Genomic DNA, 25,780 nt, shown 5'->3' with positions numbered 1-25,780 from the left:
AAATGTATATGCAGACATGCTGATGATGAACATTATTATATCCTACACAGGACTGCAAGTTATTAAAAATAACTAACTAAAATACGCACAGTTAATTACTAAATTACTTTGTGATCATCGGCTGACAAGGAGAAGCACATTTCTATTTCCTGCCATAAGTGTCGTTGAATCTTGACAGGAGATAATCCAGCGATTTCACTGGAGGATATTTGTTTGAGCCATCACAACACGTAATGATGGCATCATCATCCGGCTGCACAAAGAACACCAACGACTGCCTTGCACTTGAGTCACACACAGGAGGTAGTAGAACTCTGTGGACCTGAAACAGGGTCGTGTAACATTAAATATAAGATTAATGATGTAAGGTTAGTAGAAAACAAGGCTTTACTGTGAAAGAATGGCCATATTTACAGCAGACACAAACACGTCACTGGTCCACCTCTGCATCATATCTGCAATGTTGATCAGCACTGTTCCAGGGATACTTGGAGCTGAGATAAACTCACCTTTGCGATTTAATACCTAAAGGAGAAACACATGGCAAAATAAATGAAAGGCATGAATCTACTGCAAAGAACTGTTTAAGATCCAACAGTTTACTTAAAGGTACAGTTTGTAATGTTTCAAAGTGTTTTCAGATTAACGAGAACAACAATAATAATAATAATAATAATAATAATAATAATAATAATAATAATAATAATAATAATAATAATAATAATAGGAAATGGTGTATCATGGTTCTGTTTTCTGGTCCTGAAATTAGATCCACCCCTATTCACAACAGCTCATCATATGACCTTGCACAGTTTTAACAGACTGAGCAGGAAAAATTATAATATTCATTATTATAGCAGCAGACAGCTCAAAAAATAAAATGTACCATGTCTGTTTTGGTGAAGAAATTGGGATCATACCATGATCCCAGGAGCTGTTACATATACTGTAACTCATATGTCTAGTTCGCTGTAAAATCAGTCTTACCTGCAGGCCTTCCTGTTGGCTCTGGAAGACTAGAGTGATGCTGCCATAGTCTGAGTGCTCACCACAGCGGATCTGATCTATCTTCACACTCTCAGTCTTCACCGGAGCGTAATACAGAGAGCGCAGGGTCGTGCCATTATTATCACCTTATTATTGATAGGAATATTTGTCACTCAATAGGTAGGGGTTTGAGTTAGCAAACATTTTTGTTCATGAACAAGATTCACTTGTGTCAGTGGATTCAATGGGTCAGGTTTGGAGTTAGGAAATATTTCAGTCCTGATCTTTCCTGTATTTCAGTGTGTTGGGATCCGGCAAGTGAATCTTTCTGTCATAACAGAGACTCACTCCAATCATGTTCAGGTCAGTGAGTTAGTGAATTTTTATTTAAGGATAGAGATCAGCTCACGTGTCATTCAGCAGGTCAGTTTTGATTTGTCGTATCTTTCAGTCATGGCCGTTATTTACACTTTGTTTACACAGTGAGTTAGCGTGTGTCCTATGTTGCCCAATTCCAAGTGAATTCTAAGTTCAGTGCATGTAACATTGATCTGTGACTGTTTTTTACAAACAAAAAGCAACATAGAAATGTGTGTGTTCAGCTTACTACCAAGGTGGCAGTGTGCTTTTAGAAAAACCTCTGAATCCAGGTCTAAACTTAGAGCCATGACCCTCAGTACACGGAGAGACAGCTCCTTACAGCGTAGGAAAAAGTCGACTTTGATATCACGAAAGCCATCACAACCATCGGAGGGCCATTTCTAAGCAAGGTGAAGAACATAACAATTAGTCTTTCTTAATATCTTTAATTTTCTTTCACTAGCTGTTGCAGTGGTGTTTAAAATAATTACAATGTCAGGGTGCAGGGATGTAGTATTAAAGGCCTCCTTCAAGTCACCTGGACGTCGAGGATTTAAACTGTGGACAGTAAAAGTGAATTTACACTTTAAATACTCAAATATTTCCAAGCTGGGTGTCTTTATATAAATGACAGAAGAGTCAGCTACCTTTCTGTTTCTGAGGACACCCAACCGTGATTGCCGTTATTTGCGTAACTGCCCCTACTGAAGGGCTTTTTCTGTTCTTCAGGAAGCAGGAAGAATTTCTTAGAAATGTCCATGACACGATCCACCTAAAACAGACAAGAGATTTTCTGCAAACACTTTAAAACAAACCCAATCTGCAATGTCTTTTTAATTTCTCAAACTGAGAAAAACTTGAGATCAAATGGAAATACACACCTCTTTTTGATCTATTCCAGTGTTTTTGAGATACACAAACCCCACTTCAGTGAAGGCCTTTCGAATTTCTTTGCCTAATACTTGCAAGTTCTTGTCAGTGACATCGCTGGTACCAAGTTTGTAGACATCGAAGTCAACCACAGGTATGAATGTCATTGTCCAAAACAGTTGTAGGCTAAACGCAGTTGGCCAAGCTTAATAAAAAAGAAAAAATTCAAGCCAGGCCCCTCGATTCCCAGTCACGTTTAGTAAATGGTCTGTGGAGCGTGCCTGCAAGGGTTGAGAAATTAAGAAAATTAAATCAGTAGTCAGAACTAGCAGAACATATGCTAGGCACACTGTCGTTTTGGCAGCTAGTGGAGCTCCAACACAATTTTTGGGATTTTCCTATTCATTTAATCACCCATCTGTTAATGACACCAAACATATTTGCCCAGTGCCACGTTCTTACTGAGGTGTCACTTTATAGATTGAAATGTTTAATGTTTCTAATCTGTTCAAACTTTTTCAGAAATATAAACAGTTATTCCACAGTAATTTGGTATTTCACCCAACATGTATTTCTTTTCATTTTTTGTATTTCATGTCCATTCTCTTCTGATGTTAGATGTGCACAGAATTACACTGCTGTAGTGTACTTCTTTGGACTTCGGCCTGTAAGAAACTACAGACTGCCTCAACCCAGATTCCACTCCACAGTACACATCTGAAAGAGCTCATTCCCAAAAAGGCTTACATATCATATAGATACATGTTTAATTCCAAACAGTTTATCTATTTGGTATCTTTACATTGGCTTAAAGCAGTGTTACCAAACATTTAGAACACTTAATCCAATCAATTATTAGTCTGGGAGTGGCAGCAAGACATCAAGAACCGTCACTGAACAAAGGGTATACGTGACCGTGATTACCATTTAGTGGCGCCCGACCATTTGGATGATAACACCTAGAACAATACCTAGCCAAGGTGTACGTGAATGTGATTACCATTGAAAGACATCTGGCTAGACGACAGTATCATCCAGCCATTTGGGGAATACTCATTTCTTACACTAATTTACATTTAAAATGAAACTCATTTAAATTACACACGGGAAACACTGTATAAAAGGTTTGAGCAGGATTTTCCCTGCGTTCTTTTTGACTCCGATGAACCCAAAGTACTTTATGTATTTTGTCACTGCGACGCTGCAGTAAACTTCTACATTAAGATCTTCAATGCCATCGTTTTATTTTTCTTACAGGACTGTTCTGAAGAGCTTAAACTGTGTTAAGTTGAATGTTTTTGTATTGGAATACATTTTCCCTGGTATCTGCATTGAACTTTGTCTTTTCTATAAATTTGCTGGATTATATAAACTCTTCTGCAACAGGTAAACTGAATTTGCAATGCACACAGTAAATGCACAGGCTTCTACATGTACAGGTACTGTTATGATTAGATTATATTAATGGATCCCTGATATCAGTGTTTTAACACTGTTTGATTAAAAACATCTTGAATGATATTACTTTGCAAACTCTTTAATACATTCAGGTATATAGGGTATATTATTTCCTGACCCTACATCCAGCTCTTATTAGTTTACCATTTACTGCTGTGATAACGATGTCAATACTGCTTAACCAAAGACAATTTAAAAGATGCACTTGATTCAGAGAAAAAAGACAATAAAACAATAAGCTACGAGAGGATGAATATAAACAACAGGATCATATACAGAATTACATAAACACATAACAGTAGCAGAGCTTCTGGTTTTAAAAACAAAAATAACCCAGTAAACATTAAATTACGACACATAAAATCCACATCTTACTTACATAAGAAATGCCAAGTCACGTATTATCAAGGGTGTCACACACTCTGAAAGTCTAATATTATATAATAGGGTAAAGTCTTCTGGAATTATATGGTTTCAAACTCAAATACTTCAGTGTATGGTTTAGAGTCAAGGGTCTGTTCTAACTACAGTCCTATTGCTAGATCTTAAGCCGTCAGTATTCAAGGTTCAGTTTTGCAATCAAAATATCTTTACATTCTTTTCTGAGAGGTGGAGGAGGGACAAGGTTCACTGGGTAAGAAATGCTGCTTTAAAGCTTCAAGGTTCAAAGTTTGATCCTGAGCTTGTTTTCTTGTCTTGCACAGAATTTGTTCCTACTACTGTCCCAAAAGAATGCCAGGGGAATGACTACAGTAAATTGCCTATTGGTATGAATGAGTGTGTATGTGTATACATGGTGCCCCATGATGGACTATTTTCACATCCAGTGAAATATTGACCAACCCGACCTGCTGGTTTTTTTTTGTTTGTTTGCTTGTACCCACCCCCAGTTTCTCATTTAAATTGGTTATATTTCCTAAAATATAAACACGTGTAATTTACAGTAATTTTACATGTAAATTTTACAAAAAATAGCAAGTGGAAACTTCGTGAAATTATCCATGTTTATTCCGTAATCAAAGCATCAGGGTTCTTCTCTCATTCATTCTCACAGAAAAAAAAAGAAAAGAAAAAGGTCTTTCAACTTGCAATCTTTAAAAGTTAAGTAGTGGTCTTTCAGATTGGACAGGAAATGATGCATAATAAAGTCTTACACCGAAGGTTTAATGGATTCTGTTACACCTATTGCACATACTGCCTACAGATACACAAATGGTCGTTATTCAACTGACTTGTTTCATTCCTTATTTTCTGTCACACCACACACACACACACACACACACACACACACACACACACATTAAAGATGCAGTTGTTTACAAAAATGTGATTCACAATATTGTAATGACTGTAATGGATCTGATTCTCTCAGGTTTCAGTATCTTTCTGGCCAGGAAATTAGCTCATCCCCTAGTTGAAGCAATCCTTCTCCTTAAAAAGGCAACTCACAATTCACACATCATCAGCTTCAACATCTGGGTGAGATCAGATTGGAAACAGGGCTAATCATTTTTCATTGAAATGATCTTCCTTAGACAGCAGAGAGCTCTAAAAATTTATAACTGCCTCTTTAATATTCTCTCACACACAAACTACATAAGCACTATTTATACATAAAAAAAAAAACACTTTCAGATTAGTGCCGAACCCAGAGTACAGTAAGCACAAATAAAAGTTCTGCAATTTTTAAAAAAAAAAATGGAACAGAAGATATTTTGGACATCTAAAGCCCACTCCTCATTTTCTGTACAGTCAATAAACCTGGCCTTAAAATGTTGAGTTCAGTCCAGTGTCCAGATCAGACCAGGTCTAGTTAGTCTTTAAATATTATGGTGCATTTTTCTCTACCAGCTTGGAATAAAGTTGTATGAGGAGCAAAGGTCTGCATGCGAGTAAACATTCCTGCAAGACGGCCCTTTTGCACAACGGCAGGTCGATGCATAGACGTCTATGTACGGAGTTGTAACGATGGGAGACTGAACAGTGGTACCCAGTTATAAATTAATGTGGAAGATTGGATAGTGGTAATAAAGTCTGTATGAATGTATACGAATGTGAGATATTCTGTGGGCTGGGCGTGTTCAGTAGGTTGTATTTGGGGCATCGTGGGCAGAACTAAACAGAATGTCCGCCTTTGAGCTGATAAAGTATGTCACCACCAGGGACACCAGCAAAACAGCTATGCCCACTCCTAGTGTCAGCATCTGTGAGACAAGAAGAGGAAGGTTTGACAGTTTGCACATAAACAAAGCAGCTCTTTTAGTGGCTGCTGGTGGCGTTTGTGATGATTATATTTCTCAATTAATAAAACATTCTACTGCTACACTGGATTACCTGTAATTGTGGACTTGCGACTAGAAAGATACGCGCTTTGATGGTCTTCCAGCGTGACTCTGTCCATGTGGAGTACTCTCTGGAGCCATATTGGCGAAGCTCGAATGCAGGGGACATAGCCTTTGCCAGGCGCACGGGAGCACGTACACAAAAAGGTTCCCCTGCTGTATGGTTCTCTGACGCGGGGCCGGATATCCAATCATATATGTACAACTGAAACACAACAGTAAGAGAGACCTTCTAAGTATAGTGTAATTCTGAGTGAGTGTCTTTACAGGCATACTAATGAAATTACTATTATCTATATTAGGTGATCCTTTAAATAGCATATGATTAGAATAAATCACAGAAATAATTGGACTTGTATGTGCATGTGTACTGGGATACCTGGATAAACCCAGGAAGAAGTAAAACGTGTCCTTTGACTTTAGTGACTTGGCAGAAAAATTGCAAAATCAACAGCAAAATTTTTCTCAGAAAGAAATCTGATCATTTCCTCATGCACGTGCATCCAGATATTTTACTGTTTTATTTCCCTGATTAAATATATTATAATTCCTTAAACAGTCGCCTCTGAAACAATACAAGGATCTCACTTTTCTAAATGCCCCATAGATTTAATAGGATCTGCTCTTTATAGACGTTTGTGTGTCATATCCAGACGTTACAACGTTAAAAGAATCACAACGAAGGGTTAAATGTGACCCAGACACCTATTTACAAATCATGTTCCATTTAGCAAAGCTCTATCAATCTATATCGATATAGAGTGCCGACTGCATTAACACTGATGTGCACAGACTCTGAAAATGAAGCCATGAAGATTCTGACAGCTTTAGTGTACTCGAGTGTATTAATTTGGACGTACGTCTTTGCTCTCGCCAGGAATGTCTTTCGGATTCTGGCACTGACTCTGGTTCAGGTTGGTGGCGGTGCCGGTCATATTGGCCAGAATGTACTTCACGAAGGTGGTCACACTCTTAGGTTGTTGGTTCTGCGACAGGCTGACGTAGTACTGAGGAGGGCTTGACTCTGCAGAGGTTGGAAGGAACAAGAACAATAAATGAATGAGGGAACAGTGATGAGTATTGCAAGGTAAATATTTACAAGCAAAAAACAAAAACAAACCCAAGATGCGATCCTTGGACACCATTTCACGAGGCAGCAAGGAACGAAACCAGCTGTTATTGGACTTGACCAGAAAGCCATACAGCAATTTGGCCATCTGAAACAAAGAGAGACAGAAATATATGATCTCACTGCTTCCACTTCCTCCAGCAGCAGATCATGTGATGATGTGAGTGAATCAGTGCATCATGTGACTCACTGTCTTTGTATCAGCAGTGATGTTCTTAAGCACGCTGTTTTCCCCTCCAGCCTGCTTATACAGTGAGCGAGCTACAAGAGTAGCCACTTCAGTCAGAGACTAGAAATATGAGAAAGAGATATTAGGCATACAACTTCTACTACAACCAGAAGACAATACACATTCATACGGTTGTACTGATATATACACACACAGTTGAACTTCTGAAATGATAGTGGTACCTTGGCAGCCTCTGTCTCATACTCTAGCTGCTCCTCTGGGCTCAGGTTGGGAGGGTAGCTTACTTTCAGGTACTCTGCTGTGTCATACAGACTCTCATAATACCTATACAACGTAGGCAAAAACAATTCATATAACTTTCCTTCAGCATCTGTACATTATTCAAACTAATTTAACTCAACGTTTTTCCTTGACAATTACTCAAACACAACAGCTGTGGTCTGCATTTGAAGCTGAATCCTATCATAACTAAGTAAAGCAACAGTAAACTGTGTGACACTATTTAGCAAGGTGTTAGTGTCGGACGAAGCATCAGACTAAATGACAAAATCAAGCATTTTCGTTTGTATGTTGGGTAAAAAAAAATTTCATCAAATAAAAGGCTCTTATTTAACTTTGAGCAAATCTTAAACGCTTGCCTATAAAAAGGTAAATATCAAACATATGAGCAGTGAAATGTGCTCTGACAACATGCTCTTAACATGGATATAAACGCCTACTTGTTGATAAACGAGGACTGATGGTCTGCCAGCACCACTCCCGGGATTGGCCGAACCCTCAGGAAGCGCTGAAAGGAGGAGGGAGGTAAAGCCTGCGTGGCATTCGGTTCATCCAATGTCAGATTCGACATGGAGGCTGCAGACTTGATGTTGGACACCAGAAATGCAACCTTGAAAGGACAGAAAGGAAGCAGGTGATTTAGACAAGGAAGCCTTGGCACAGAAACTTTTTCGCTTGCTGCTTGATTTTGTTTTTTTACTCACTTCCTCGTTCACTGTTTCATTCCTCCGAGATATGGGATCCGAATGCATCCACAGGTTCTGTTCCCTCCTCAACCCCACCTGTAAACACTCCAGGGTTATTCTTTGTATGCATGTGTATGCGCAAAACAATGAATGTGTGGGTGTGTTGTACACATCACAAACCTGTCCGATCTCCAGAAACGAGTGCACGTTGTCAAAGTCGATCACCGATTTATTGTTCTGCATATCGTACACCATCCGTGAGCTACCGATGTAATCAAATGTTTCCTAGTGACACACAGTGACCAGGCAAAGAGGTAAATACTGATGAGTTACATACATAACACGCTGCGTAATGGCACTGGAGCACATATGCAAAAAAATACACTCACCCCCTGGAAAAAGACAAAGAAAATATTTCGTGGGGGCGGAGCCACTTGAGTGACCGAGCGGAGGGCCTCTGCGGCAGCCAGCAGTGTCACGATGCCAGAGACGGTTCCCTCTGCTGATGGAGCGAGGTCATAGAAAAACGATCGCCCGTCCAACTGAAAAAGATAGAGAGAATGAAAAACAAAGCTCTCTCTCTCTCTCTATATATATATATCTATCTCTCTGCATATATACACACACACACAACCACATACGCTGTCTGTGGTATATGTAGTCAAAAAGCTTTAAACCACAAGACACTTTCCCCCCTAATATAAAAGTGGCTCTTAACTCATTTCTGACTATTTAAACATGAGGGTCTGTGGTTCGTGTAAAATTTAACACCCATACCCATGCCACACATACTGAAACTAAATTTTAGCAGTATGTTTGTAGCAATGCAGCACTTCTGCTTTCACTGCAACATGGACCAAAGAGACACTTTATTGGAGATACATGCTATATTCCTCTCCACATCAGTCACAGTGCTCACCCTGGTTGCTGCAATGACCATGCTCTCATTCTGCTTGTGTCCCTTGGCGGTGGCGTTAATGGGTCGGATGGTCGCCCACACGTTGTAGTCCATTAGAGGATCGCACAGTTGCTCTGATGGGGTAGAAACGGAAACAGTTCACATAAATACAGATTTCTTTAGACTGGTCAGGTTGCTCTTTAGCAAGAGCCACATAGTGTGTGAGTGTATATGTGTGTATGTGTGTGTGTGTGTGTGTGTGTGTGTGTACCTGGGTTGATGCTGAAGCTGTTCTGCAGGTCTGTGCGTCGCATGCAGGTCACTGTGTCTGTGACTGCGTGCATGTGAGAGAAGAGCTGCATGGCACACAGTGGGTACACAGGAGCACTGCCATTCACACGCTTGTTGTGGTCCTCATAACACTAGAGAGAGAGAGAGAGAGAGAGAGAGAGAGAGTGAGAGTGAGAGTTTAGCCCTTTTCTGACCATATAAGCCAAAACCCAAATGGTTTGTATGTACTACATATGCTCACTAGACAAAGTATAACACAGAGGTATTCAAGTATCTACATCACATACCAAATAAACCCGAGATTCATAACGCATACAAACATCTTTCTTAAGTGCTTAACAACATCTTGGGATGTCTGTAAGTTGCCTTAGCACAAACACCCACCTTGCGAATGACTTGTGTCTCATTGTCATCGGCAAGAGAGAAAATCGGGAAAGGAAAGTCTTCGTAGGACAAGCCGTTCCCCAGAGGGTTCCACACTGTAGTGCTGCAGTTGGCCAGATCAGGGCCGTAGCTCTCGGTGTACACGCCTGACAACAATCAAAAAATGTACCATGCTGACACCGTTTTACTAAAGAAAACTTATATAAACTCATTGACTACCCTCTGAATCACATCCAAATCCCAGCAGCCATTACAAGTACATGTTTGTATACGAAAACCGTGTGCATACAAACCTGTGTTCTGATTAGGGCACGACGTATGAGGAGAGAATCCTTTATCTGGAGGTGTGCTCATATGAATGACTGCAACTCCTGCAACCCGGCTGGAGTTCTTCAGCCTCATCATCGAGGATCTGCACGCAGACATGGAGAGACAGAGCACACAATCAGTATTAACCAATAATGGGGTGAGTATAAAGAAACATGAAAGAAGAAAGTAAAAAAAAAAAAAAACAAAGAGAAGTGTAAAGAAGCAAGTAAGCAAGAAAGAACACATGATGGAAGGAAAAGAGGAATTAAGTAAGAAAAGACCAACAGCAAGAGAGCAAGAAAGAAAAAACTGGAAGACAATCAATGTGAATTAAAAAGGGGGGGGTGAACAAAAATAAATGAAAAAAAAAGGTAAAAAGAAAGAAAGAAATCAAAGAGAAGGGAAAGTAAAAGAACAAGCTACAGAATGAAAGAGGAAGCGCATGTGTTTGTGGTTTGCTAACAGCACCTGGTGAAGGTGAATGAATCCATGAGCACCATGTAAGGAGCGTGAGGTCCTGTTTTGGTGATCCAGTCCAGGTCGTCGTCCGTCTCCAGCACATGGAGAACCCCTGTGTCTCCAGATATGGATGCTAGAGAACACAGATGCGCAATAAACATTTAATCAGAAGCATCCAAGCAGAAAAAGACAAATCATGCATTTCTAAATGCCCTTTACGGCATATACTCGGAGGTCGATTGGTTTTCTAGAACAGCAGCTCTGACTGTTATTCCAGCTATAATTTAAATCACAGATGTATATTAATGGGCTGGTTCTAACTGTGTCTATGGCAACACCTCATTCACGTGTGATGGAACATGGACAACAAGCATACTTTTATTTCTCCTTTTATTTAACATTTATGTCAGGAGTTTCCACTGTCAGTGCTCTGTTAAAGTCAGTAGATTTTTCCACATTTACACTTACATTTCTGGCATTTGGCAAACACCCTTATCCAGAGCGACTTATCTCGTTTATATAACTGAGCAATTGAGGGTTAAAGGCCTTGCTCAATGTCCCAGAAGTCGCAGCTTAATGGACATGGGATTCGAACTCACAATCTTCCAATCAGTAGTCCAACACCTTAACCATTAAGCTACCACATCCCATTTCCACCCATTTAACCATTAAGCTACCACACCCTATTTCCACCGTCAGAAACTCTTCTTGACACAAGACATATCACTTTCTCAGTAACATGACAAGCTGTGTGTATACTTTTGTCATTTTAAGAGAGAGAATGTGTAAAAAAACAAAAAACAAAAAACCAAAAAGAGTGAGGTAAGGGAATAAGGGACTGTTTATCAATGTAATAACGTAAGTCCTGATGGGAACGGACGTCTCAACGACATTTTCTAACTATAGACGCCTCAACAACTATTCTCCAACAGACAAAAAGTATGAAGGGTCGTTAATTAAATCATTGGAAATCAGTCATTGTCAAATCAGTGTGGAATAAAAGGGGAGAAAAAAAAAAAAAACGCTGTTATGTGCTGTTTTGGGGAGGGTAACGATAACCTCAGGAATGCCCCATCCTACTGTTGATTATTTTCCTACCCCATGTATTTTATTCCATATCTACAATTTTTTTTATCCTCCATTCCACCAACCTTTAGAGAGATTTTAGCTTGATTTTCTTTCCATTACGTTTCCAACTCATAAAACGTTCTTCGGGTCACGTTACACCCTCTGTCCTCAATGTCCTATTGTGCCCAGTTGTGTTTTATTCCTCACACATCCCAGTGACTGTACTTTATCGCTTTAGTGTTTTATTACAAGTAAAGGTCAATATGTGGGGTAAAGCTAGATCCTGTAAAGCAAAGTCACGTCAACTCTAATCCAGTAACATCATCTCATATTGTCTTTGCTCTGTTTGCACTTCATGTGGCTAAGACAAACTTCGGTCCTGGCTCTGTGTTGTTTTTTGTGTTTATGTAGCATCAGGGTCCTGGAGAAACGTTTTCGTTTCTCTATGTGGTTTGAAATGACAATAAAAGCTTGTTGAACCTAACAAACTGGCAGGTTATTACCCTGAAGCCTGGTGTACAAAAGCATGCTGTCTGGATTCTCTTATCCATCACAGGCACTGGTACTCACACTGACACCCGATCTGATGGGTAGCATTGAGAAGCCGGACACAAGGAGTCGTATTGTTCAGGGCTACATAGATCTTCTGCTCCACAGAGCTACAGCTTACACCTGAGACAGGAGAGAAATGACACAGCACTCTGTAACACTCATGCACAATGCACTCTACATGCTGTTATAAAACGATGAACCTATGTAGAAGCGTCATGGTCGATTATCAGATATTAAAGTGTAAGACATGGCAGCTCTCAGAGGAAATATGGGAAGCCAGCGTTTCCCGGCTAGACCAGCCATTACTAAAGAAAGTTAGCAACCACGACTTTTCAACCTTACGACAGAAATGGTGACGGGTTTCAATAGGTAAGGCGCGGTTCTTACGACTTACGTGCATAAAAGAAACAAATAAGCAAAAACTCAATCCTTTTTACGGATCCCATCTTCCTGATTTTATTTTAATTTTTTCTACTCTTCTGACAAAACAAAGGAAGTGCATAAGAGCTTTTCCGGTTCCGGTTTTGACGCCCAGGCTATGTCATAATGCTAAGCCGTATTTATTACATTTCATATCAATTCATTTATTCTACGTCCCATGTAGTACAATATATACGGTTAATAATCGAACAAAAAAAAAAAAAGCTGTGAATAAAAAAACTAGTTGCTTTTTATATTTTAAAGGATGCTTACTGCCACGTAGTGGTGGGTATTTATCAAAATGTATTTAAAAAAATAAATAATTTGGTGTTTTGGTTGATAAAGTGACATTTTTATTTGTTTTCCCAGTGAAGTGTAAATCAAATTGTATTAAAAATATATTTGTTCACTAAAATCCAGTTGTTTTCCTGATGCGTGTTTATTTTCTTGTTTACGGTAGCGCCTTAACCTTAGTGCAGGGTTGCCAGATCTACATTTTTGTCTCGTGTGTTTTCTTTTTTTTCTTTTTACACCCCCACGTGAAGTATTTGCACATTCATATCATATGATCAGGGGAGGACACAATTACCTGGGGGTGCTAAATTAATTAATTAATTAATTAAAATGTACATTTCTACACGCAGTGGATCTCCACAGTAAGGGTAGACTTTTATTAGGGCACTTTATGATATTCTCTTGCAGGAGAATCTTGTAGAGCATGTGCAAGAGTGCACTTCGAAGTTTTCTAGCAAGTTGCACTCTATAAGGCCCTGTATCGTATATTTTCCACTGGAAGGCCCTCTGTGTTTTCTTGCATGTAAGGAAACCCCTTGATTAAGGATAAATATCAAAAAATGGGGAGGCGAAAAAAAAACCCTTTGCCATGCTCCAGAATCTAGTGGAAAGCTTTCACAGAAAAGTGATTGATATTATAATAAAGGAATAACTGGAATGTAGAACTGGATGTTCAAAAAGCACACAAGGGGTTTTTTTTTTTTGGTCAGGTGTCCACAAACATTTAGCCCTAAAGTGTATATAGAGATACTGTAAAGAGATTGAATGTATTATGTTTTGCAGACCTGCGTTGGAAGACTTGGAAGTTCTTATAACATGACAATATATGGAATAAAGGGAGATTATTATTATTTTAGGGAAACTAATAAGTGCAAATTCGTGATTATTGTTAAATATATATATTATGCACAATGTTAATCATGTTATTGTTACGTAGTAAGCAGGGAAATCTTATGGTTTTATCTACATAGATCTGGCAACCACGAGATAGTGTCTCTTCTTCCGTTGTGTGGTTGTCCTGGCATAAAACAACGCAATCCTTGTCTTTTTGGCAAAGTCTGCAGGAATAAAAAAAATCTCAGCCTTGTCCATTACTGCTGAGCTGAAAGAAGGTGGAAAAGGAGCCGTGACGGAAACTTCTCGGTTTGGGAATCGGTTTTGTGTTTATGTAAATGAGATGGACAACATGTCCAGCGGTGTCGCTCTTCAAAAGCAAATAGCATCGATCATGGACGAGCTCGCCAAAGCCGCGGTGGCCGAGATCAGCAAAGTGGTGGACGATGGCGTCGTCATGCTCCGGCTGGAGATCTGCGAGCGCGAGCACGAGATCGACTCGTTAAAGCGGAATCTGCAGATGGTGTCCGAGGAGCTGCGCGAGACGCGGCGCGCGCTCGTCCGCCAGTGTGTGAGTGCCGCGCGCCCCAGACAGCCGCTCAAAGGTGACGTGAAACTCATCAGACCTTTCACATGATGAAGATGATGATGATGATGTCTTATTGATCCTGGTGTTCTTTGTGTAAGATATACACGATACAGATAATGCCTTACTGCATGTCGTGTGTAAAAGTTTGCATACCCTTAGGTGTGTAAGGGGAGACAAAACGAAAGTTCCTTAAGGAACACACAAGTCATATGGTGTGTGTTAGGATAATTTAGTAATGAAATAAAACAAAAACCTGTTTATCTCTCTTATGACATGCGCTGCCTTCTTCTAGACGATCCTGAAAACTGATCACAACGAGCGGTCACTACGAAACTTCTTCTAAGACTTTTCCTGTTTTTTTTTTTTTTTTTTAATTTTCTCTGTCTCACTCTTTTTGTTTACCAAACTGTCTTTTGTTATGAATTTATTATAGTCAGTAAGTGCTTTATCCATCTCAGGGTCATGGTAGATCCAGAGCCTATACAGGGGGACACAAGGCATGATTTGGGAATGCTCACTGGAAAGGACATTGGTCCACTGCACATCATCATCATCATCACACACACACACACACACACTCCATCTACTGGAATGTTTATTGGGAGGAAGAACCCAGAGAGAGTACGCACATAATCTGCACATCCATGGAGTGCTACCATGGAAGTTCTGTTATTATTATTATTATTATTATTATTATTATGTACATAGAAATTATAAATATAAACATAAATTGTAATATAGGATTTTTCTTTTACCCATAAACAATGGGGGTGAAAACTTTTGCACTTTTCTTCAGGCCTATGAAATGAAATAAAATAAAATAATTTATTATTGCATTTATTTACAAATCGGCCTGACAAAAGTCTAAATCGTAACCTAAAATAAGCAGAATAATAACTAGAAGTTGCTCATGAGTAATTAAAAAGTAAAAAAAAAAGCTGATAAAGAAGTCAGTAGGTAGCAAGCAAACACTGATTTCGGTTTTAATCTGTTTTCTCTAAACCTCCTCAGGTGCCAAAGAAAGTGATCAAAGAGATAAAGAAAGACAGCCTGTAACGGACGACTCCGACAGACCGAGCGACGACGCGTCAGCATCTAGAGTGGTTGTAAAGCTTGAAAAAATAGATGACGAGCAGGCGGAGGACGATGGAATCCAGGGCACGAGAACTGAATTTGAACCACACTCAGGTTCCACTGATGAAGACCAACTGGCCCAGGTTTGGTCATCAGAGAACAATTTCTATTCCAGACAGGATCAGTCTCGACACAGGACGGAGCATTGCTCTGAGGGAGAGCAGAATAATAACGACTCGCTCGGGGGCAGAGCAGAGACGCAGGGCCTGAGTGGAGAAGATGATCTGTCGGTAGATAGCCTGCATGCAGCATCGGATGAACTTCTGAGAGCGCAGCCACGTTCTCTCACACACAACTCGCTGGTGCACCCTCCTCCTGAATGTCAGGGTGATTTCGGTGCATTCGCACTCAGCGTAGCATCCAGAGGGAGACCGATGGTTGGGGCGGCTTTGCAGAAGAGACGATTCGCCTGTGCCTTTTGCAGCAAGAGCTTTGATCGTCTCAGTCACCTTGATAGACATCAGCGCATACACACGGGAGAAAAACCATTCAGCTGCATGTTATGTGGCCGGTGCTTCACCCAGAAAAGCAGCTTAAAAAGCCATCTGAAGACCCACCGAGGTGAGACCTATCAGTTATTGGTTAGGTATGGAGCATAATACTTAAATTTCTATTAAATTTCTTTGTCATGACACAGTCCACAGTGGTGCTTAATGACTTATATGGAAGGAGATACTCAATTAAGAGTTTGCGGTTTTTCATTTTTCCTGGCATACCTGGGGCAATATATTCATAGAAATGTGCCAGAAAAAACCTCTGAGATGCCCCAAGTGCTTGTTCATAAGCATCAAAAATTTGATGGTGTTATTTTCAACCACCAAAATTCTGTATAAGGTTATCCACCGGAGGGGGAAAAAAACACGTCTCACACTGAAAGCCAACAGACTCCTGACTCATTTTAATGAATGATTTTCATATTTTGTAATCGAAACTTGTCATTAAATCTTGTCTTTCGTGTTTTTGTTTTTTCTATTATGTTTATTTGATCACTAAGGCTTTATTTTCATTTCAGGATTCACCGGCGACTTAGACGCAGCATCTTTGTTGCCTAGTGAAAACAATCTCTTCAGTGATGAGTGGAATATGGCAACTCACTGTGAAGAGCAGCTCGCGCACAACTTTGACCAAAACGCAGAAGAACCGAACTCGCACCCGACCTACCTGAGCCAAGAAGGACCTCACTTCATAAACACAGATGAAGAGAGCATGCACCAAACGTACAGAGATCAGATTAGAAACTTCCCTGCAGAAAAAAACAAGATGGCAGCCGATCTACCTGAGCCATATGAGAAGAATAGGCAAGAATTGGAAGAAGATGAAGATCCGGGGTTATCTGATTGTCGTCTGGACGAGCCTAGGCACTCTGGATCTGAGAGCGTCCTGGACGAGGAAGATGCTCAGGCACACTCTTTGAACGCAGCAAGCTTTGGAAAAGACTCGATGGAATCCGAATGCGTTAGCACAACCGAGCAAACCTCAGCTCAAAACCAACAGCGATTAGAATCTACCTCGTCAGTCCTTCTCATGTGGGGGGTCTCTGAAGCCAATAGTGTTCCTGCGGACCAAATCCACGTCAAAGAGGAGGAAGAGGACACGTCCCGCTTGGATGACCAAGAGTCCAATCTGAATCCAGAGGCGTCCTATGACCTGAACACAGCTTCACCTTTAGATCAGAACTTGACCTCTGAGTCTCTCCGGAGTGCAGAGACTGCAGCGGTGCCTGATTTTCCATACGACACGTTACCTCGGAGACAGCAGGTTTTGAATGGACGTGAGAGGCGCTTCGTGTGTGTTCTCTGTGGTAAGAGTTTTGACCGTCTGAGCCACCTGGACCGGCATCAGCGCGTGCATACCGGAGAGAAGCCCTACAGCTGTGGGACATGTGGCAGGAGCTTCACACAGAAAAGCAGCCTCAAGGGTCACATGCGAACACACACTGGCGAACGCGGCTTCAGCTGCTCTCAGTGTGGCATGAGCTTCCCTACGCGAGCGAGTCGCTACCGGCATCACTGTAATTAACTATGACCTGCGTTTAACACTTAATCTCAAAGGTCCTGCTGTATGAACTAAACAGTGCGGAAGAAAATGTTTTTAGGTAGGTTCTTATAACTCATCAGCTTTCTACTTTGATACAGCTGTTTTCCTCTGTCCTAGACCACGTTTGCTGTACAACGAATTACATTTCTGATATTAAAGTGTGTGCAAATCATCCACCCTGCATTCAAGGGTTACACAAAGTAATTCTATTTTTTTGGGAAATTCTACATCAGAAACAAATTTTAACGTTTACAAAAATTTTAACAATGACTTTACCTGAAAGACCAATTTTACAAAGTTTTCCATGTTTACTCTGTCTATCTGAAAGGCTAGTGACGCAATCAGCTGCTGTGTGATGCCAATTATATCCCTGAAGCTGTTACAGCGATGTAAAAATCATGATTACAGACAACAGTGTCAGACTGCGAAACGTATCATTATGGACAAACATCTCACAAACTTGCCTTAACCAAGCATTTATAAGCTCAACGTGCCCTGACTAGCCCTGGAGAAACAATTTTCTCGCTTTTGTCTTGGCATAAAATTAAAGAACTACACTCAGTCAGACAACTTAAAGAGGATGCAGTGGGATTTTTCTGCGTGAGCTGAATCAAATCTAATATCCGTTCATCACACATTTTCTGTGGATGTTTAGAAGCCAAGGTTGAGGTTGGTGCTTTCAGGGCTTTTTAAAAGAAATAAATCAGTAAGTTAAAGCAGTGGTGTTTTATTCCCCAGTTAAAACTGGGATGACGTGAAACATCCATTAGCTCTAAACTTAGTAGGTTATTTTATGTGCTTTCTCTTTATAAGAATCATAATAATTATGAACATGTAATGGTATTTATCATTAGGTTGGGCTGCAGAATGTGTGCCGTCCCTTTTTGTTAAACGTGCTGTCAGGTCGTAGCAGCCAAACGCCTTCGGTTTTGGGGGTAATTTAGTGTAGAGAAGAGATTTCGTCTATTAGGAATAGAATTTATAGCTAATTGTCACAACTGGACAGGAATGCAGTATATGTCCTTATTTTTTTGGTACTGTAATCACATGTTGTGTACTTTTTCATCACTGGAAAGCTGGAAACATGCGATGAGCCATCAACAGGACTGGGCATTGATGTAATTGTTTCTCTGCAGACTTTATTAAATCATGAATTGCTAATGTATAAATGTTTGTTTCATTTTGTTTGGTAAATGTTAGATCAATGGCTTTTGAGAAGATTTAAAGAATCTTCCCAGAAACTACTCAGTTTTGTCACTTCAGTTTCACAAGAGCTAGCTAGCTATCTCTTATCTTACAACACCCACAAATATCAAGACAAGGGGTACCACTTCCCTTGAGTCTGATAAAGACACCATATCTGTTTAAATTGTTGCTGATGCTTAAAACAGGGCAGCTAGGTGACATAACTGCCACTTTACATCAGCTAGCATACTGCTGTGATGAAGGGGAAAGAACCATTCCTCCCACCCATTTGGCAGGACAATGATATGACCTTTATTTTCTCAGGCTTGGCATCAAAGTATTCACTAGAGGGTATGTTTTTTCAGTAATTGTGACCTAGAAACCTTTGCTTTCATATGAAATAGAATGAGAAGGTAGAGGAACAACAGACCTTTACTCATAGCCTTTCAGCAAACACGTAAGATTATCTCGTTTACTAACAAACCTCTTTAATTGAACTTTTGCAGACAGAATTCCAGGAAATGACTTTTAATCCACTGATTATATTTTGCTCCTAAAAAGTTAATTGTGTTGTGATGTTTGAATGTTTGTTTTTCTGCATAGAATTGTGTACACACAGAAGTGCAGAGAGCCCGTCAGATTGCAGCCTTCAAGATCCTGAAGCTCATGGCCAGAAGAGTGTACAAAACATATCAAACATTTTGTGATCTGTGAGTGGAGCCTTTAAAGCTACCAATGTGGCCTCAGAGGATTGCTAAGCTTTTGGATTTCCATGTTCCAGACACAGAGAGAGAAAAACGAAAATATATGTAGGGCTAATTGAGCCGTACGAACGTTCAAAGAAATTTTAACATGTGTGCAATCTCATATCTTATACCCCAGGGAGACAATAAATTTACTAGAGATTCGATACAATTTTACAAACATGCATTTTTTTTTCTTTCTCTGCCCTGTGAGCGTGAAGTTTTCATGGTCTCCTTGTGTTTCCAGGGTCATTTGGTTTCCTCTCCAAGTCAAAAGACATGCATTGTAGGCTGATTGGCATCTCTAAATTGTCAGTATTGTATGAAAGGATGTTTGAGTGTCCCCTTCCTTGTGTCCCAAGTCCCATAGCTTCCCCTGTATCCCGTGTAGGATTCAGAAAAAGGACGGACGCACGTTGAGATATATTTAACATTTATGGAAGGAGTCTCCAGTGTCAGTGAGTTGTAGGCCATCATGTTTTCCACCATGAGGAGGACAGAGGGCATTCTGCTTCCTGGGTAAAATGACAACCTGATAACCTTATTACTGCGAAAATCTGATATCATTTAATAGATTAACTAACCTGTGGTGTGCAAGGTGTTATTCATTAAGAAATCAAACAATGTAATTGTTAGTGAATCTCTAGTATAAGAAAAATAAAAAATCTTTAGTTGCTTCACACCATATTTACATATGTTGGATTAAAAGGGGTGTGTGTGTGTGTTGTAACACATATACAAGAGTTCTAAAGGTGAAGAAAATCACTGAAATTTGAGTTGAATGCACAGTGTAAACAAAACAGGCTAGCTGTTAGCTTCAAACTGAACTAGGGATAAAAACTCGCTAGAAAAGCTAAAAGCTAAAAAAAAAAAAACATCATAGGATTTTATATCATGTATTTCCCAACACAATTCATAGAATAATTTCGTTCGGTGACATTTTATAATCACTGTACAGTATTTGGGATTAGGATGGAGGTGAGATTACAGCTACACACACGGGATTTTACGGTAATTTTTTAGGTCCGTCAACGTAACACTTGGGTCAGGGTTGCCAGATCACCGAAACCGTGTACCAAATCAAATACATGAACAATATACACGTTTCTACGTGTAATATTAGTGAACATATGTTTTTCACCAGTTATTTTACTTCCCTCTACTGTTTCCTTCTTTTCAGACGGTCATGTTGTTAAAATAATTTACCAGTGATGTGTATACTTAAACGACATGTTTTGAATATTTAACTACTTCAGCATTGCATGTCATCAGAGTTATATGACTCGTAATAATGTAATATGTAAATAGAAAAAAATATATTAAATTACGCATCAAACTTGAAGGTGTTCAAACTTTTTCACTCACTTATTTGTACTATATCGATGAGGGTAAGGGGATTTTTGGTTGCAAACGTTGGCAACCCTGTCTGCTGGCTGAGTAAAGCGGAAGAACCCAGTGATGCAGGTTAAAAAAGCGAGAGAGGGCTCCCGATTTTTGTGGCAGAGATATTTGTTTATCTAGGAAACAGTTGTGAAGATTGCAATAAGGACCAACAAGATGCCGGCGTGTGTGACTCTGGAGACTCAGATTTCCACCGTGATGGAGAGTCTGACCCGAGCGGCGGTGGCGGAGATCTGCAAACTGATCAACAGCGAGTGTGTGGAGATGCGGTTGGAGATCCGCAGGGGCCAGAAAGAGATCGAAGCCCTGAAAGGAAAAATACGGGATCTGAAAAGAGAGGCACATAATCCTTCTTTGGTCGCAGTGTCTTTAATCGAGCCTCAGACAAATCGGAGAGATGGAGGTACTGTTCATTTAGGACCTGCGCCATGTATTGCTTACCCATATCTCCAATCTGTCACTCCTAAAATTCATGGTTTTATGTTCTGGCTGCTATTTATCAGATGCCAACTCCCCAAAAATAAACGTCTGCAATTTAATCTCATTAGGATTGGTGGCTACTTGGGTGGAACTGGGTGATTGGTGCCATCTTGCCACCTCAAATGCAACCCCTGTTCACATCACAGCAGTTCAAAGGAAAAATCCATCCCAGTTTTACCAGCAAGCAGATAATGTGTGCTCAGGCAGCTTTGCTAGAAGGTGTTGGATGGTGTAATGAACCAATTTGCATAATAATTTGATCCTCGTGATTACTGGCATAGCAAAACGACACGAAGATTTTTTGACGAATAGAAATTGGACATAAAAGATTATAAGCCTTTGGTCGTTAGTGATTGGTCATTTGGAATATTGGGGATCAGTGGTTGGTCAGTGGGAATCAGTGAATGGTTGTTTAAAACTACCTCAATAGTGATCGGTTCTTTGGGATTAATGGTGATCATTGATTGATTGTTGGGAAAAGTGGTGATCAGTGATTGGTCAAAGGGGAACAATGGTGATCAATGATTGGTTGTTTGAAACTACAGCGATAGTGATTGGTTCTGTAATGGCGATCAGTGATTGTTGGGAAGAGTGGTGATCAGTGATTGGTCAAAGGAGAACAATGGTGATAAACGATTGATTGTTTGAAACTACAGCGATAGTGATTGGTTCTGTCATAGTGATCAGTAATTGATTGATTGTTGGGAAGAGAGATGTTCAGTGATTGGTCATAGGGAACAATGGTGATCAGTGGCGATTAGTGAATCAGCAACTCAGTCAGGCTTTCTACAATAGTTTTAAGTTGACCGAACCTCCTCTCTCAGCTTGTATACTCACCCTGTGATGTAAGCTGGAGAGCTGTATTAAATGCAGCCACCAAATTTGTTCTTAAGGGCACTAAATTGGCTCCAAATCTTGTTGGCATCACTGATCCGTTCTGAATGACTTGGTGTCCAAGATTTGTTTTGTAATCAGGAGAAATTATTCTGAGTTGATTTTTTTTTTAAAGTTTGAAAGCCTCAGTCCATTTTAACAGTTTCCTTCAGTACCAACATTATCACCCCTGCTAATAAAATTCTTGTTGTTTGGTTTTTGTTTCCTTAGATAACAGATTCGATGATCTCAGCACAGTGCCTGATTGTCAGAATGAAGAAAAGGATAAGAAAACAAATACTCCAGCACCAGTGAAGAACCTACAGGAGAATGAGGTTCAAGCAGGAAGCAGGAATTCTCTTCCAAACTCTGGGAGTAAGCGCAATCAGACGAGTATGTTTTCCCCATCTGAAAGCGGAGTTCAGTTGAAGGAGTCCCAAATCCTTATAGACTCATTGACCACTGAATGTATAGCTGACATCCGAGGACTCAACACTGCGGCTGTAAAGGTGGAGGGTACGAGTCCACCTGTGTCCACTGCCAATTGTGTTTCAGAGGTCTATCAATCTGACCATGCGCAATGCACAAACACACACAGCCATTCAACCGGTACGTAAACCATCCCAATGGATCACATCATTCACATACATGCAGGTTCACTAGTCCTTACAAATAACGATATTGAATTATCTGTAAGTATTACAAGTCATTAAGTTGAATTGAGGTACAGATGACCGCTTGAGACATTAGGCCTGTTTTGACCAGGTTCAGGAAGTTTGAAGTTGTCCAGAACAATAACTATGCAGTTCTGTGATCAGTTTTTCGCTTGTATTTCCTTTGCTACTTTGGAACTGTGACAATTCTGTAAAATAGCACATGTAACACAAAGTACGAGATTGAGAGCAACAGCAAATGTAAACTATGATGAGGTGTTTTTTAATTTCCTGTCAGAAAACCTCCCAGATTAGCTCATGCTAGCTAACTGGCTAGCTGTAGTAGTGACCAGATTAGAAATAGATTAGCCTTTTTATTAACATATATGAGTATGAATTAAGATCCTCTCAGAAATCCTGTCAGGTTAGCGCATGTTAGCTAACAGGCTAGCTGTAGTATTGGAGAACAGATTATTTATTAGCTAGTTTGCTATCATTAGAGTTCTGTTAGCTTGTACCTTGTTTGCTGTTGAAAATGTTCACACTGATAACTTTGTAATGGAGCTCTGTATGTTAAATCTGTTCTTACTTGATGTTTTTTTAGGAGACGACAGTAATCAGTTTGGCTCTGCAGAAGAGCTTTGGTCACAATCTCATTATTCAGCGCATTTCCATAACAAACAGCTCACTGAAGAAGACTCGAACTACAAATATGAGACAGACTTTAATCATATAAATGGGCATCGCAGCAATGAAGGGAACACTAATGGATTGCTTCTAAAGACTGAGGAGAATGAGGAACCTTTAACAAAGACAACAAATGAACTGGCACCGTGTGGAATGATGGACAGCGAGGCTTTGTCTTGGCCGTCATTAACTTCGGTTAACTTTCCGGTAAGTGGTGGAGGTCCAGGCTGCTCTTCGATGCTCCAACAGACTATACACGCTTCTCACCCTGAACACCCTGGATTTCACCTCAGCATGACCGGAGAGATTGAGTATACAATTGAGCCTGAAGCAAAACAGGGAGGAGGAAGAAATATACAGGACATGATTCACACCTCAGCACTTAGACAGAGCTCCACAGTGTCCGCAATGCTGACAAAAGCGAAGGCTCTGCCAATAGCAGATATGCGGCATAAGCTGTTCTCTTGCTCTTTCTGTCCTAAGAGTTTCCAGAGTGGTGCAGACCTGAAGAGACATCAGCGCATTCATACAGGCGAGAAGCCGTACGGTTGCGCCGTGTGTGGGAAGCGCTTCTCCCTCAGGGGGAACCTTGTCACCCACGAGAGGGCACACAGTGGCAGCAAGCCCTTCATTTGCCGCCAGTGTGGGAGAGCCTTTGCCCACGGCTCAAACTTAAGGGCCCATCAGCGTGTCCATACTGGAGAAAGGCCTTTTCATTGCTCTCTGTGCGACAAGACGTTTGCGTGGTACTATCCCTTCAAAAGGCACCTCAGCTTGCATTTTCTGAATAGTCAAAACTCCTGATTACATTTGTGTTTTTTGTAAGTAACACCTACCAGGCCCGGTATTGTCTTGCAAATCACTACAGGCTTTGAAACTAAAATGAGCACTTAGTACTGTTTGTACCTCGATGTGACTGTGGTTGTGTTTTAATTTTTGTTTTTAAGTAAGCTTTCAGCAGGAAATGGGAAGTCCAGATAATATGCTATGAAAAGCTTAGAATTGAGTGTCTTAGTTTGTTAGAGAACACTATCATGCATTGACTAACCTAATAAACATGACTAATGAACCTAATTAAAAGAAATTGCTCTATTTATTTGCCGAAGGAAGCACATTGCCTCTGTCATCTTGCACTTTGTAGGTGTGCCTCCTGCAGTTTTTGGACTTGGACCACTCCAAGGTGTGTTAGCTATAAAGCTGTTTACACGTTCTCTACTGTGGAAACTGATATTTGGGAATTCTTCTTCTTCACGGTTGCTGACAATCAAAATTCAGAGACTAATCATTTCCATGGTGAATGGCCTATTCATATTGATACGTGTGATTATAAATAAATAAATAAATAAATAAATAAATAGTCTAAAATACCAATAGAAAAACAAATATGTTTATTCATCTCTCTTTCTCTATCCTGAAGGTTAGACTTTTATTTTTAGTACGTTTTTAAAACTGTTGTTCTGTGAAACATCACTAGGTGGAGACATTTCACCACAAATAAAAATAGTTCAACTCAAATAGAAAATTAGTTTATTTATGCTTATTATTAATAATGCTCCTAATACCCATTAGTTAAAAAATGTATTTTCCTGAATGTCCATGTATTTTTAGCTTGTATTTATATATATTTTAGGGTGTTTAGATTTTATAATGCAATGATGATCACATTTTTAAATAAATATGATGTCATTATTATATGACATGTATGAAACATGCTGCATAAAGTAAATATGTATAAACAGATAACACAAATTTTATATTTTCAAGGAAGTGCTGGTATCTCAGGAAGCTATTGTCTAAGAATCTTGGGCAAACAAGCTATTTGTGTTTAATGACGGGTGTGTTTCTCAGTTTAAAGTTAAAACTGTAAATACTAAAAGTACAATCTAATACTAAATTAACAGTGATAATAAGCTACAGAAATCCATATACTGTTGAAAAACAAGGCTTACAGAGTGGGGGAAAAAATGCAGCTTGCCAGTTGTAAGAAGAAAAGGAAGGGCAGGAAGGAAAATGGCATTCATGGTAGGTGGTGGGCCTAAACATTTGGAAATATGTGTGCTGATCCATTTAACAGAATAATTCTAGCCAAAATAATACAAACCATTTCACGGCAACCATTTGCCAATATATATTACCATGATGATGATAATGATAATTATTATTATTATTAGTAGTAGTAGTAGTAATA

The 25,780-nt window shown here is 39.8% G+C and overlaps 4 protein-coding genes across 6 annotated transcripts; 2 read left to right on the top strand and 2 right to left on the bottom strand.

The window, feature by feature from the left end:
* Window positions 1-140: 140 nt before the first annotated feature.
* LOC131370681 (uncharacterized) lies at window positions 141-4,528 on the bottom strand. 2 transcript variants are annotated; one of them, XM_058418088.1, is made up of 8 exons: window positions 4,055-4,528; window positions 2,229-2,498; window positions 1,995-2,119; window positions 1,839-1,905; window positions 1,595-1,748; window positions 988-1,133; window positions 415-525; window positions 141-322 (listed from the first exon to the last, which is right to left on the bottom strand). In XM_058418088.1, the coding sequence occupies exons 2-8, from the start codon at window positions 2,382-2,384 to the stop codon at window positions 143-145; spliced, it is 939 nt and encodes a 312-aa protein (XP_058274071.1). In that variant the 5' UTR covers window positions 2,385-2,498; window positions 4,055-4,528; the 3' UTR covers window positions 141-142. The 2 variants fall into 2 exon arrangements, with proteins under 2 accessions (XP_058274071.1, XP_058274072.1); XM_058418089.1 differs by having other exon boundaries at window positions 1,598-1,748.
* A 137-nt stretch (window positions 4,529-4,665) lies between these two features.
* ncstn (nicastrin) lies at window positions 4,666-12,810 on the bottom strand. Its single transcript, XM_058418065.1, has 17 exons — window positions 12,657-12,810; window positions 12,281-12,382; window positions 10,652-10,775; window positions 10,168-10,286; window positions 9,875-10,020; window positions 9,471-9,621; window positions 9,221-9,333; window positions 8,691-8,843; window positions 8,482-8,586; window positions 8,320-8,397; window positions 8,056-8,225; window positions 7,558-7,660; window positions 7,337-7,435; window positions 7,138-7,234; window positions 6,878-7,041; window positions 6,010-6,222; window positions 4,666-5,879 (listed from the first exon to the last, which is right to left on the bottom strand). Exons 1-17 carry the CDS (start codon window positions 12,706-12,708, stop codon window positions 5,757-5,759), a joined length of 2,112 nt encoding a protein of 703 aa, XP_058274048.1. The 5' UTR covers window positions 12,709-12,810; the 3' UTR covers window positions 4,666-5,756.
* Window positions 12,811-13,967: 1,157 nt separating this feature from the next.
* Window positions 13,968-19,971, top strand: LOC131370667 (zinc finger protein 263-like). 2 transcript variants are annotated; one of them, XR_009207456.1, is made up of 4 exons: window positions 13,968-14,415; window positions 15,411-16,094; window positions 16,546-17,628; window positions 19,359-19,971. XR_009207456.1 is itself a non-coding variant. In XM_058418066.1 (3 exons), the coding sequence occupies exons 1-3, from the start codon at window positions 14,154-14,156 to the stop codon at window positions 17,550-17,552; spliced, it is 1,953 nt and encodes a 650-aa protein (XP_058274049.1). In that variant the 5' UTR covers window positions 13,968-14,153; the 3' UTR covers window positions 17,553-18,723. The 2 variants fall into 2 exon arrangements, 1 of the variants encoding a protein (XP_058274049.1); XM_058418066.1 differs by lacking the exon at window positions 19,359-19,971 and having other exon boundaries at window positions 16,546-18,723.
* A 953-nt stretch (window positions 19,972-20,924) lies between these two features.
* On the top strand, window positions 20,925-24,790 carry LOC131370674 (zinc finger protein 721-like). The gene is made up of 3 exons (XM_058418073.1): window positions 20,925-21,302; window positions 22,484-22,861; window positions 23,510-24,790. Exons 1-3 carry the CDS (start codon window positions 21,056-21,058, stop codon window positions 24,394-24,396), a joined length of 1,512 nt encoding a protein of 503 aa, XP_058274056.1. The 5' UTR covers window positions 20,925-21,055; the 3' UTR covers window positions 24,397-24,790.
* Window positions 24,791-25,780: the final 990 nt, after the last annotated feature.

The sequence above is a fragment of the Hemibagrus wyckioides genome, linkage group LG20, assembly GCF_019097595.1.
Source record: "Hemibagrus wyckioides isolate EC202008001 linkage group LG20, SWU_Hwy_1.0, whole genome shotgun sequence".
NCBI lineage: Eukaryota > Metazoa > Chordata > Actinopteri > Siluriformes > Bagridae > Hemibagrus > Hemibagrus wyckioides.
The sequence above is the reverse complement of the archived record's forward strand: the minus strand, read 5'-3'. Positions and strand labels throughout refer to the sequence as shown.